At 48.1% G+C, this 12444-nt stretch overlaps 2 protein-coding genes across 7 annotated transcripts in view; both read left to right on the top strand.

Moving 5' to 3' along the window:
* ACSBG2 (acyl-CoA synthetase bubblegum family member 2) overlaps positions 1-2995 on the top strand; it is a gene marked incomplete at its 5' end in the record, with an annotated part of 56068 nt that extends 53073 nt beyond the window's left edge. For all 4 annotated transcript variants that reach the window (XM_081177726.1, XM_081177725.1, XM_081177724.1 and 1 more), the window contains one exon: positions 1253-2995. In XM_081177726.1, coding sequence (XP_081033852.1) covers positions 1253-1329 — 77 coding nt within the window. In that variant the 3' untranslated portion in view covers positions 1330-2995. The remainder of the gene's footprint in view (positions 1-1252) is intronic.
* Positions 2996-7578: 4583 nt separating this feature from the next.
* Positions 7579-12444, top strand: part of RFX2 (regulatory factor X2) — a 56629-nt gene continuing 51763 nt past the window's right edge. For all 3 annotated transcript variants that reach the window (XM_081177736.1, XM_081177735.1, XM_081177734.1), the window contains exon 1: positions 7579-7675. The gene's annotated coding sequence lies outside the window, so the exon portion shown is untranslated. The remainder of the gene's footprint in view (positions 7676-12444) is intronic.

Raw genomic sequence — 12444 nt, 5'->3', positions numbered from 1 at the left:
TCTGGGGTTGCGGCGCTCATCTCGCTTTATTGGCCGAGGGAACCGGCGTACAGTTTCTGGGTCATGTGGCCAGCATGACTAAGCCGCTTCTGGCGAACCAGAGCAGCGCATGGAAACGCTGTTTACCTTCCCGCCGGAGCAGTACCTATTTATCTACTTGCACTTTGACATGCTTTCGAACTGCTAGGTTGGCAGGAGCAGGGACCGAGCAATGGGAGCTCACCCCGTCGCGGGGATTTGAACCGCCAACCTTCTGATTGTCAAGTCCTAGGCTCTGTGGTTTAACCCACAGCGCCACCCGCTTCCCTTTTTATGATCTTAGTTTTTGCTTTAAAATCCATTCTTCTTTTGTTGGTGTTTTCTCTTCTTTCCAGTTCTGCATATGCAAGGTTCTGGCTGCTGCTGTTGCATGCGTAAATAAATCTTTAGTTACTGTTTTGCTTTGCAATGGGCTGGATTGGATTACCCTCGGGGGTCCCAGTGCCGTGATACTATGAAAAAACACTACAGAAGGTTAAAAATTCTGAAATGGGTAAATGAAGGAATGGTCCGCCAAGACGCATCAGCAAAATTCCCAAGTAGTTTTTGGGTGGAGTGGGGTTGGCAGCCCCTGGTCTGCACTGAGTAGCAGCCGCTGCCCAGGGTTTAAAATGGGACCCTCACGATCATCCAGTCCAACCCCAAGAAATATGCAAGCTTGTCCCTTCCGGGGATCGAACCTGCAACCTTGGCCTTAAAAAAGGTAGAGGGACCCCTTGACCATTAGGTCCAGTCGTGGCTGACTCGGGGGTTGCGGCGCTCATCTCGCTTTATTGGTCGAGGGAACCGGCGTACAGCTTCTGGGTCATGTACCCAGCATGACTGAGCCGCTTCTGGCGAACCAGAGCAGCGCACGGAAACGCCGTTTACCTTCCCGCCGGAGCGGTATCTATTTATCTACTTGCGCTTTGACGTGCTTTTGAGCTGCTAGGTTGGCAGGAGCAGGGACCGAGCAACGGGAGCTCACCCTGTTGCGGGGATTCGAACCGCCGACCTTCTGATCGGCAAGTCCTAGGCTCTGTGGTTTAACCCACAGTGCCATCCGTGTCCCTTTGCAACCTTGGCCTTACCAGCAACCATTAGAACCACCTGAGCTATCCAGGAAGCTCCTTGGAGACGGTGCCAGGAATCGAGCCTGGACTTTCTTCGGAGAAGCCTCGTGTTTTCTCCAGCCTTTCTGGACAGATCCTAACACTCTTTCTCTTGTTTCCAGGCCCCACAATGAAACTAAAGAGGCCTGTGGTCGCCAAGATGTACAAACAGCAAATAGACCAGCTTTACGCGAACTAAACGAGCACCTAACGATCGCTGGAGGAATGCATACCCGCCGGCCTGCCTCTATCAGAAGTCCAATCTTCGCTGCACGGACAGTCTTCATATGGAAAGAGAAGTGCCGCCGTCTCTCGCTCCTCTTTCCTCTACCCTTATTGAAAAATGAGGTTTCAATAAAGGCAGCTCCCCGAATTCAGCTTGGTTTCTCTCCTCGCCAGTTGCTCCCTGTCCCTCCCACCCCTTCCAAAGCCAAGTATTTCGGCTGCAAAACACCAGTGGCCTTCTCTGCTTTTCTGTCTCTCCCTCACACTTCCTGGGCTTGGTTTTGGAACCCTGTTTTGGCACAGGGCTCCAGCCTGCTCTTGTGGCTTTGCACCCGGGCAAGGTCCCTTTTCTGCCACCTCTGTGTCTTTCACAACCCACCCTCCACCCTTTCTTGAAATTGAATGTACAGAAAGTGTGGTTTTTGTCCCCTAACTGTGCCTTGCAGGGGGGGGGGGGAACCCTGCAGTTTAGACGTGCAAATAATGGCAGTATCTCCTCTCCCCACAGTCTAAACAGAATTCTATTCTAGCAAGCGGCTGGCGGGGGTTGCAGTGAAACCATCTCCCCAACTTCCTTTCTTCTTTGGTGAAACGCGGCACAACTTTATAGTTGTGTGAGCTTTCCCCCACCCTCTCCCACAGAGACCCACGACCCACCGAGAAACAACCACAGATGTCTTTCACGTGTGGATAAAAGGAAATCCGGTGCACTCACTAAAATCCTTATTATTATTATTATTATTATTATTTATATTTTGGAGTCTGTTCACTTGATGAAGCTCGGCTGTAGCATCCGTTCGCATGGAGCCTTTTCCGCAGAAACACAGGCAGCAGCGACTCTTACGAATGTTTCCCCTGTCCTCCTGGCAACCGGATATTAGCGGTTCCTCCTGCGCCACCGAGGAAACGTTGGAAGGTGGTGGGACCTTGGAAAATCCTTGCCTGTGAACATGCCTTTTGCCCTCTGGGGGAAATGAGCACATGGGGACTCCCTGGCATGCAAGAAAGGACTCTAAAACTCTTATCTGAAAGTTGTGCCCATTCAATCATGCCACAAGCGTTGCCAGGCTGGGAGAATATCCGTGTAGCTTTCTGGGGCTGGTTCCTGTTGTTTTATAGTTTTATTTCCCCCTCCTTTTTTCCTGTACTTGCTACCTTGACTACAGATGTAAGACCTACCCACAGCAAAATAATTCTGGGAGATATTTGCTCCCCAATGCCTCTTGTTTATGCTGAAACTGTTAAACCTCGTTGTGGAGAGACACAATATGTTCTGGCGTGCTGCAGAGTTGAGAAATAGCCTTATGGGGGTATTGTTGTAGGGTGTTTGGGTTTTGTTTTGTTTTGTTTTTAGAGAGAGAGTTGTGCCCGTGCAGGGATAGAGGGAGGTGTTTGGGGGTAAAGCAAGGAGCTGTTGACGTCCAAAGAAAATACTTCCGGAATGTAAATGGCACTGGGTATTTGGTGTTATGGTTAAATCATGTTTGCAGTTGAATGTATTGGGGTTAAATTAGCAGGGCAGGAGAGAGTCCTTTTGTACCCCCTCAAAAAAAGACAATGTTTGCTATGAGCCCAAGGTTTATGTACACCTCTCCTGCCCTGTTGGAATGAGTGTTTAATAAAATTTCCGAATATTTCAAGTCTTGGCCTTTGTTTTTCCCCTTTCGTTCTCCTCCTAAATAATCCTGCTCCTTAGTGTGTGTTCTCCGGTTTTAAAGGGTACTGCTTCTTAGTAAGCAAACACCTTGGACTTAAGTTGTCTGGGCTGTGGTTTTTTTTTAAAATGAAACATTTGCTGCATTGTGGGTGTGGAGTTTTAATTGGCTATTTTATCGGTACTTTGCATTTCAATAGCTTTACTTCCCTTGAGCCGAACAGAGAACAGGGCAGAACGCAAATAGCTTCTGGGCCAAAGTCATCTTTAGCTCCGCCATCTTGATTCAAAATGGCACCCAAACGTGGACAAAGACCACTGCCTCAATCTTGGGAGCCGTTGTGGCAACTTGGGCAACAATATCTTAGGAAGCATCCAAAAACGACACAATTGCGACCCATCGTGTCAAACTGGGCAACCACACCTTCAGAATGCTCCAAATCGCCGCAGTTTGGACCTAAAATGGGTGCGGTGGTGTCAAAATGTGCGGGGATATCTTTAGAGGCCTACACGTTGGCACAGTTGGGGCCTGTCATGCCAAGAACTGGTGAAATTCGTACCAAACACACGTTTTGGTTCGCCATCTTGATTCAAAATGGCGGCCACTGGATCAGCGTCAACACAAATTCCACGAGGAACCCTCCTGCTGAGTTCGAAATTGGCGCAATTTGGACCCGTTGTGTCAAAATCAGACATAAGTCGCATCCAAGTCATGTTTCGGATTAGCACCTTGGTTTGAAGCGACAGCTGCCACCCCATCCAAACATCGAGAACTGCTGTTCTCTCGCCAGGTTTGGTGGTGGCATTTCAAGAGATTTCCAAGCGCACTGATTTCCAAAAACGCATAGTAAATCGCTCAAGTCCTTTCTGTTGCTGTTTTGGTGCTTGTCTATAATGAATGGAGATAAATACTATGGGTGCCAATGCAAAATGGCTGCCATTTGCGGAAGAAAAAGAGGGGACTTGACTTTGTACCAGTGAGTAAAGGATAAAGGGACCCGTGACCGTTAGGTCCAGTCGTGGCCAACTCTGGGGTTGCGGCGCTCATCTCGCTTTACTGGCCGAGGGAGCCGGCGTACAGCTTCCGGGTCATGTGGCCAGCAGGACTAAGCCGCTTCTGGCAAACCAGAGCAGCGCACGGAAACGCCGTTTACCTTCCCGCTGGAGTGGTACCTATTTATCTACTTGCACTTCGCCGTGCTTTTGAACTGCTAGGTGGGCAGGAGCAGGGACCGAGCAACGGGCGCTCACCCCGTCATTGCGGGGTGTACCAGTGAGTACAGACGCACAAAAATCCCTGTTTACATCTACCGAACACACACTGGCAGACATTCACACACAACAGTCCCTTGCTTTCAACCAGGGTGCAGGGACGCCGTCTTGCAGTCTTGATTCACAAAGAGCAGGGGTCAGCAAACGTTTTCAGCAGGGGGCTGGTCCACTGTCTCTCAGACCTTGTGGGGGGCTGGACAAAATTTTTTTTTGGGGGGGGGAGATGAACAAATTCCTATGCCCCACAAATAACCCAGAGATGCATTTTAAATAAAAGGACAGTCTACCCATGTAAAAACATGCTGATTCCCAGACCGTTCGCGGGCTGGATTTAGACGGTGATTGGGCCCCCGGGGCCTAATAATAATAATAATAATTTATTATTTATACCCCACCCATTTGGCTGGGCCTCCCCAGACACTCTGGGCGGCTTCCCAAAAAAATAAATATCTTAGTTTGCCTACCCATGGCAGAGCGCATGGGATGATTTAATGCAATTATTTCCAGGGCCACAGATAAAGGCGAATGCTCTGATCTGCAAAACTTAAGCTATAATAGATGCATTGATCTTTTTTAAGAGGACTTAAGGATCTTGCTTTTGCTGCAGCTGACAATGTCTGCCCCGTAAGCTACATACAAGGCTCAGCAAGTTGCGCTCTTGACTAAGCCATCCTTCCTTCCTTCCTGTTCATGCGCAAGCCTCCAGCTTTGTGGCCTTGATGCCCTGATCAACACCTTGGCCCAGCTGCGAGATTAATTGCCACAACGCCTTGGGACTCTGTACAGGAAATTAAATACGTTGCCTGGAGCCCCTCTTGCAAATGTCCTGTAAAACTCCAGGTTTTCCCCCTTTATCTTTGCATTCTTCCCCCTCTCCTAGGACTTTCAGGGGTAGAGTGCCTGTGAATGTGGAGGCTCTCTCTATAGCTCTTGTAGACAACGGTCTTTGTGGGCGTATCTCATTTATTCTGGGTTGTCTGGCGCAAGGTGGGGGCTACCTTTTCCAATATTCTGGAAATAACATGAATAAATAGCGTGGAAGGTAGGGGAAGGTGGGAGAGGAAATAAAATAAAATAAAAGCATGGAAGGCACGGGATTGTGGGGAGAGGCCATAAGATAAGATAAAATTGCTTTATAGAGGTGTAAATATAAGCATGAGAAGAGGTAAAATGTTTTCTATTTTTCCCTTGGTTACATGTATTTTCTTTATTTCTTGGTATATTTTTTCTGTTTTGTACTTAATAAAATTTAATAAAAAATATTGTTTTAAAAAGATAAGATAAAATAAATGTATAAATAGCATGGGAGGTAGGGGGAGGGTGGGAGAGGAACTAAAATAAAATGAATAAATAGCATTGAAGGTAGGAGAGGGTGGGAGAGGAACTAAAATAAAACAAAACAAAATGCATAAATAGCATGGAAGTGGTAAAGGTAAAGGGACCCCTGACCATCACATCCAGTCGTGACCGACTCTGGGGTTGCGGCGCTCATCTCACTTTACTGGCCGAGGGAACCGGCGTACAGCGTCCGGGTCATGTGGCCAGCAAGTAAAGCCACTTCTGGCGAACCAGAGCAGCGCACGGAAACGCCGTTTACCTTCCCGCCAGAGTGGTACCTATTGATCTACTTGCACTTTGACGTGCTTTCGAACAGCTAGGTTGGCAGGAGCAGGGACCGAGCAACGGGAGCTCACCCCGTCATCGCGGGGATTCGAACCGCCGACCTTCTGATCGGCAAGCCCAAGAGGCTCTGTGGTTTAACCCACAGCGCCACCCGCATCCCTATGGAAGTGGTAGAGGACATAAAATAAAATAAAATAATAAAATAAAATAAAAATAATAAAAAAAATAGCATGGAAGGTAGGGGAGGGTGGAAAATAAAATAAAATAAGATAAGATAAGATAAAATTTAAAATTTAATTGCAGAAACATTGTAAAATTTTTGAATGTTGATGGCATTGAAATGAATTGAAGGGGCTCTAGCAACAAGGTAAAAAGTATAAGGGGACTACTAATAGATAAACTAATAGATCAGGAATTTGCTGAACTAAATTTAAAAGGGATACAATAATGGGAGACGTGGGGAAGTCAGGAAAATAAGCCAATTTAAAGTGGAGAGATTAAGAAAGAGAAATTTTGTTTGTTTTTTCCTATATGTGTTTTTTTCTTTTTGTGTTTAATGTTTGTATTTTGTGTTTTTGTGTTTTTGTATTTGTTTTGCATTTGCCTTTTGTGTTTTCTAAACTTTTCTACTGTCAAAACCTAATAAAATATTATAAAAAATAAAATAAAATAAAATAAAATAAAATAAAATAAAATAATGAAATAAATGGCACGGAAAGTAGGGGAGGAAATAAACTAAAGCAAAAAGCCTGGAAGGGATGGGAGGGTAGGTGGAGAAAAGAAAACGAAATAACATTGAAATGAATTGCAGGGGTTTTAGCAATAAGGTAAAATGTAAAATTGGATTAATAAAATAGATAAACTAACAGGATATGAATTTGCTGAACTAACGTTTAAAAGGGATACAAAAATGGGAGACGCGAGGGAGTCAGGAAAATAAGTTAATCAAAGAGGAGAAATTAAGAAAGAAGGAGTTTTTGTCTTATGTGTTTTTTTTCCTTTTTTGTGTTTAATGTTTGTATTTTTGTATTTTGTAATTTTGTATCTTTTTTGCCCTTTGTATTTTTCTAAACTTTTTTATGGATAAAGCCTAACAAAATATTATTTAAAAAAAGAAAAGAAAACGAAATAAGGAAATAAATAAATTTTCTTCTTTTTGTGTTTAATGTTTGTATTTTTGTATTTTGTGTTTTTGTGTTTTTGTATTTGTTTTGCATTTGCCTTTTGTCTTTTCTCAACTTTTCTACTGTCCAAACCTAATAAAATATTATAATAAAATAAAATAAAATAAAATAAATGGCATGGAAAGTAGGGGAGGAAATAAAATAAAGCAAAAAGCCTGGAAGGGATGGGAGGGTAGGTGGAGAAAAGGAAACGAAATAAATAGCGTGGAAGCGGTGGGCGCTCTGCACGCGCTCAGAAGCCCGCCGCCCCTCCCCGCTCCTCCCCCCCCAGCAGCGCCGCTCCCATTGGCCGCCGCGAGCGCCCAATCATCGCCAGCGTCGGCCTCGAGGGAGGGAGGGGGGAGGATAGCGCCGCCCTCCGCGGCCTCGAGGGGGCGGGGCGCGGGCGGCGTGGGCGTGGCCCGGGCGCCGACGTCACGCGGGAGGCTAGCAACAGTTGCCTCGAAACCCCGCGCGAGGAGGCGCCATAGTGACTGTAGCCCTGGAGACGGTTACTTGCCAACGGGAGCCGCCGCCGCCGCCGCCTCACGCCGCCCCGACCGCCGCCGGAGCCCCGCGCAGCCCTGAGGGGCCGGGGAGCCACCCAGGTAAGCCTGCCGGGGACGGACGGCGCCTTTCCCCCCTCGCTCCGGTTCTACTCCGGAGTCACTCCGGATTAGTGGGGGGTGGGGGGAAGGAGAGCTCTCCCCGCTCCCGGGGCGGGAAAGGAGGAGCCGGAGTGGACGGCGCCTTTTCCCCCCCCCCTCGCTCCGGTTCCACTCCGGAGTCACTCCGGATTAGCGGGGGTGCGGGGGGGGGTGGGGAGGGAGAATGCTCTCCCCGCTCCCCGGACGGGAAGGAGGAGCCGGAGTGGACGGCGCCTTCCCCCCCCCTCGCTCCGGTTCTACTCCGGAGTCACTCCGGATTAGCGGGGGTATGGGGGTGGGGGTGGGGAGGGAGAATGCTCTCCCCGCTCCCCGGACGGGGAGGAGGAGCCGGAGTGGACGGCGCCTTTCCCCCCCCCTCGCTCCGGTTCGACTCCGGAGTCACTCCGGATTAGCGGGGGGTATGGGGGTGGGGAGGGAGAATGCTCTCCCCGCTCCGCGGACGGGAAGGAGGAGCCGGAGTGGACGGCGCCTTTCCCCCCCCTCGCTCCGGTTCTACTCCGGAGTCACTCCGGATTAGCGGGGGGTATGGGGGTGGGGAGGGAGAGCTCTCCCCGCTCCGCGGACGGGAAGGAGGAGCCGGAGTGACGCCGCGGTGACGAGTTTCGCCAGGACGAGTCTCCTCTTCGGAGGACCGGGGGGGAATCCGGAGTGACTCCGGATCGGGGGTGGCGGGCGGGAGGCGGAGAGGGGAGCCCAGAAGGGAGCTGGGGGGTGGGCGTGCGCGCGCTTGAGAGAAAGGGAAAGTGTGGGGGGGGGCCGGTCGCCTTTGCAGCGAATCCGGAGTGACGTCGAGTTTGGAGGGCAGGGAACTTCGGGGAAAGTTTTTTATTCTTATCGTTCCTGCCGGGGGGGGAATGGAAGCTGGAGTGAGCCTGGTTTCGGATGAGAGCAAGCCGAGTGGCGCTCTGTTCTGTTGTAAAGCTGGGTTTTTAATTCGGAGTGGCTCCGGATTCGGGGGGGGGATGAGTTAGGGGTGAAGCCGCTAACGGGAGCCCGGTTGCCCCAGGCAACTCTGGACTCAAAGAAAAGGGCAGGAAGGTGCGGTTTGCAACTAGAAGAAGCCGATCGGTGCAGAACAAGAGCTCCATTTCTCCACCTGAGGCTCACAATTGCCTGCACTGGCTGGCAGCAGCCGGGACTCGAACCTGGAACCTCCTGCATGCTGTCCGTGCGCTCGGCCACCAAACTGCAAGAGGAAAGAGAGCGATTCAGGTTCGGTGGCGCTCCAGAGCAACCCGCTTCTGCAGCAACGACTCCGATTTGGTGTGACTCCGGATTGGGGTGTGTGTGTGCGTGTGGAAACGTAGGCACTTCCAGATGAGTGCAGTAAGAAGTTGGCTGTACTTTTATTTATTTATTCTTTGGAGGGCGAGGGCGAATGCGGCAGAGACGCGAAACCCCAGGAAACTGCAATAAATAAATGGTGGCCCCACGAAATCCAGATTAAGTGGGGGTCTGCCCTGTCATCCTTTGGCTCCCGACCTGCCTGACTAGTCAGCTATGGGAAGGCCACTCTTTGGCAAGGCTAGACATGCGTTCCCCACATACCCCACACCTGTCGGTAATTGCTTTTCCTTTGCAACAACAGTTCAGCAACTAGCATTGCAAAAAAAAAAAAAAAGCTCTCCGTGGATGTCGGCCGCTGCAATTTCTCTTTGATCTCGTCTTCTATTCTGTCCCGTTCTTTACAGCAGCCTCTGCGCCGTTATCCATCTCTGTTTTAAATCTTTGCCACCCCTGCTTTTCAGGTATAAGGTTTCCCAAAGTGATTTGCAAAATGTTGAAAGGAGCTTCAAAGCCGGCAACTACCGAAAAGAAAAACTAAAGGAAGAGTTGTGTTCCTTTAATAATAATAATAATAATAATAATAATAATAATAATAATAATTTATTATTTATACCCCGCCCATCTGGCTGGGTTTCCCCAGCCACTCTGGGCGGCTTCCAAAAGAATATTAAAATACTATGATACATCAAACATTAAAAGCTTCCCTAAACAGGGCTGCCTTCAGATGTCTTCTTAACTTTTACTTTCAGTCTTTTCCCCTCGCTTTCTCCAATAATCCTCCAATAAACTTCCCACCCATTTATTTATAAACAGCCTAAAAATTGCTCTGTCGTTTACAAAAGCAACGGCCAGGACAACCCGGACTTTCGCAGGTCTGGAATCGTAATGCTCTCATGTCTGTGCGCCTTGTTTAGTTAATTCCAGCTGGAGCGATCCAGAAGAACAGCTTTATTTTCACAAAACTGTGTGTGGCTTGGCTCACTTGCGTCGAGTTATCTCCTCTCGTATCTCTTTGCTTGCGGCAATCAGGGGTCGTGGCTGAACTGGAGGTGTATAGGATTGGGAGCAGAGATTGTGTTCTGTTTACTGATTTATAGTTCCTTGTTGAATATTAAAGTTTTATTAAATATATATTAAAGATCAGACTGAATCAGTTCCCCCCAAAAACACAGGTTTCTTGCTTACATCCTTTCCAGATCGGATTCCTGTTTCTCAAAACAGTGTGACAGTTTTAACGCAAGGCGAGATAAGGCTAAGCAGAATCCAAGAGAAATTCTAGTTAGCGTCATGGAGTTTAAACCTTTGCAGTAACAGGGTAAGGGCCAGGTCGTTTCCATGGCAATCGACTTACACAGATATAAGCATCGCACAAAATGTCCAATTATCGTTCTCCATCAGGGACGAATGGGGAAGAGGGAAGAGAAAAAAACCTTTCAAATTCCTAGGCGCCATCGCTAGATTTCCAAGCTGCAGGCCTGAATGAATGCTTCAAATTCCTGGGTGGCTGCTTCAAATTATTAGAATTTATCTCCCCATCCCTGCTTTTAAGGGATATGAAGCAACTTGCAGGGTCTACTTAACTGAGACATTTGCAGCCTGCTATACCCTGGATTACAAATTGCGTTAGTAGCTATCGTCAGCATCCCGGTGCTGCTTGCCAGAAAATGCCATTTCCTTCTAAAAGTCACAAACCGTAGAAACACGATGAATTATTCAGCGAGCATAAAACTACTTCCTTGGTGCGGATTTTGGAGTTTGCATCGGAGGCCAAACCCGCGTGTGTGAAATACCGTATTTTTTGCTCTATAAGACTCACTTTTTCCCTCCTAAAAAGTAAGGGGAAATGTGTGTGCGCCTTATGGAGCGAATGCAGGCTGCGCAGCTATCCCAGAAGCCAGAACAGCAAGAGGGATTGCTGCTTTCACTGCACAGCGATCCCTCTTGCTCTTCTGGCTTCTGAGATTCAGAATATATTTTTTTCTTGTTTTCCTACTCCAAAAACTAGGTGCGTCTTGTGGTCTGGTGCGCCTTATAGAGCGAAAAATACGGTGAATATACCACTTTCTTTTGCTGCCGTTTGCAGGGCGGGAGAGGGATCGCGGGGGCGGAATTTACAAAACTTTAATAGCTCTGCCCTCCTTTCAGAACTCATTGATTAAACATTTCGGTCTTCAGGCTTCTCCGTCGTCAAATGTACTCCAGACCAAACGGCCTTTTACAAGGGGCGAGATATGCAGCGGGGTGGGCTGGCTTTATCTTCCTATTCAGCGAAGGGTTTCTTTCCGATGGCTGCCAAGATATATTTAAAACGTCCACTCCCCTCTCAAGTCTCAAATGCCAGCGCAGTTAAAGTCTGGCTAACATTCCTTCTGGAGTTGATTTCAGTCTGGTTGGCGTGCCAGGGCTTGCTGCTCGGAGAGCAGAACCTCTCCTGACTTGAGATTGTATTTCGGATACGCAAAACCATATCTTCCTTTCCGTCCTGGTGCCGGGACACTTTGAGCCGGCCCTCTGATTGTTCTGCCGTATCTCTCGGCGCCTCGACTTGGAGTGGACCTTAGCCCAAATTCACATCAGCGAAGCAGCTGGCTTTTTCAAGTTTGGGCTGCCCTGGATCGATCGGCATGAAATCAGATATATTGCTGTAACTCACTCTGAGATTTTATGTCAAAAGGGCTGGCGGGAAATCAAATAAATCCAGAGCTTTGGTTTCTACATTAAATCAGAATCCTTGATGAGATTTCTGTTCCCTTCATAAATGCAACCGTGGCTTAAATAATCTGAGCTGCTGTTGCTGAGATCTAAGGAATCGCAAGCAGAACATTGACAAGTTATCTGAGTTGTCATATCTTAAGGTCTTTCGGGCAGAATGATGCCAAGTAATCTGAACTTCCCAGTTCATAAACCTCATTGGCGGGACTTAATGTCTTCCGGTCTGCCTGATCCGGAGAGTTTGATAGCATTTTGGCCCTCACCTGCAAACAGCCCGGGCCAAAGTTGGTCACTGAGAGTGAAGTCTAATCTCCATGCCATTTTCATGAGCTGCGTACATCTTTATGAAGCGATGCCATACTGCATGACTTGAGGGGTCAATCTTCCAGTACAGTGGTACCTCAGGTTACATACGCTTCAGGTTACAGACTCCGCTAACCCAGAAATAGTGCTTCAGGTTAAGAACTTTGCTTCAGGATAAGAACAGAAATTGTGCTCCGGCAGCGCGGCAGCAGCAGGAGGCCCCATTAGCTAAAGTGGTGCTTCAGGTTAAGAACAGTTTCAGGTTAAGTACGGACCTCCGGAACGAATTAAGTACTTAACCTGAGGTACCGCTGCAGCAGAAGGTCTTATTTTTAAATGGAAAGCAAGGTAGAAATAAACAGTTTCAGAAACACACATATGAAGGCCGGGATCGAACCTGCAATCTT

This window comes from Podarcis bocagei, assembly GCF_964188305.1.
Source record: "Podarcis bocagei genome assembly, chromosome: 18".
NCBI classification, from domain to species: Eukaryota; Metazoa; Chordata; class Lepidosauria; order Squamata; family Lacertidae; genus Podarcis; species Podarcis bocagei.
This window is presented reverse-complemented; position numbering and strand designations above follow the sequence as displayed.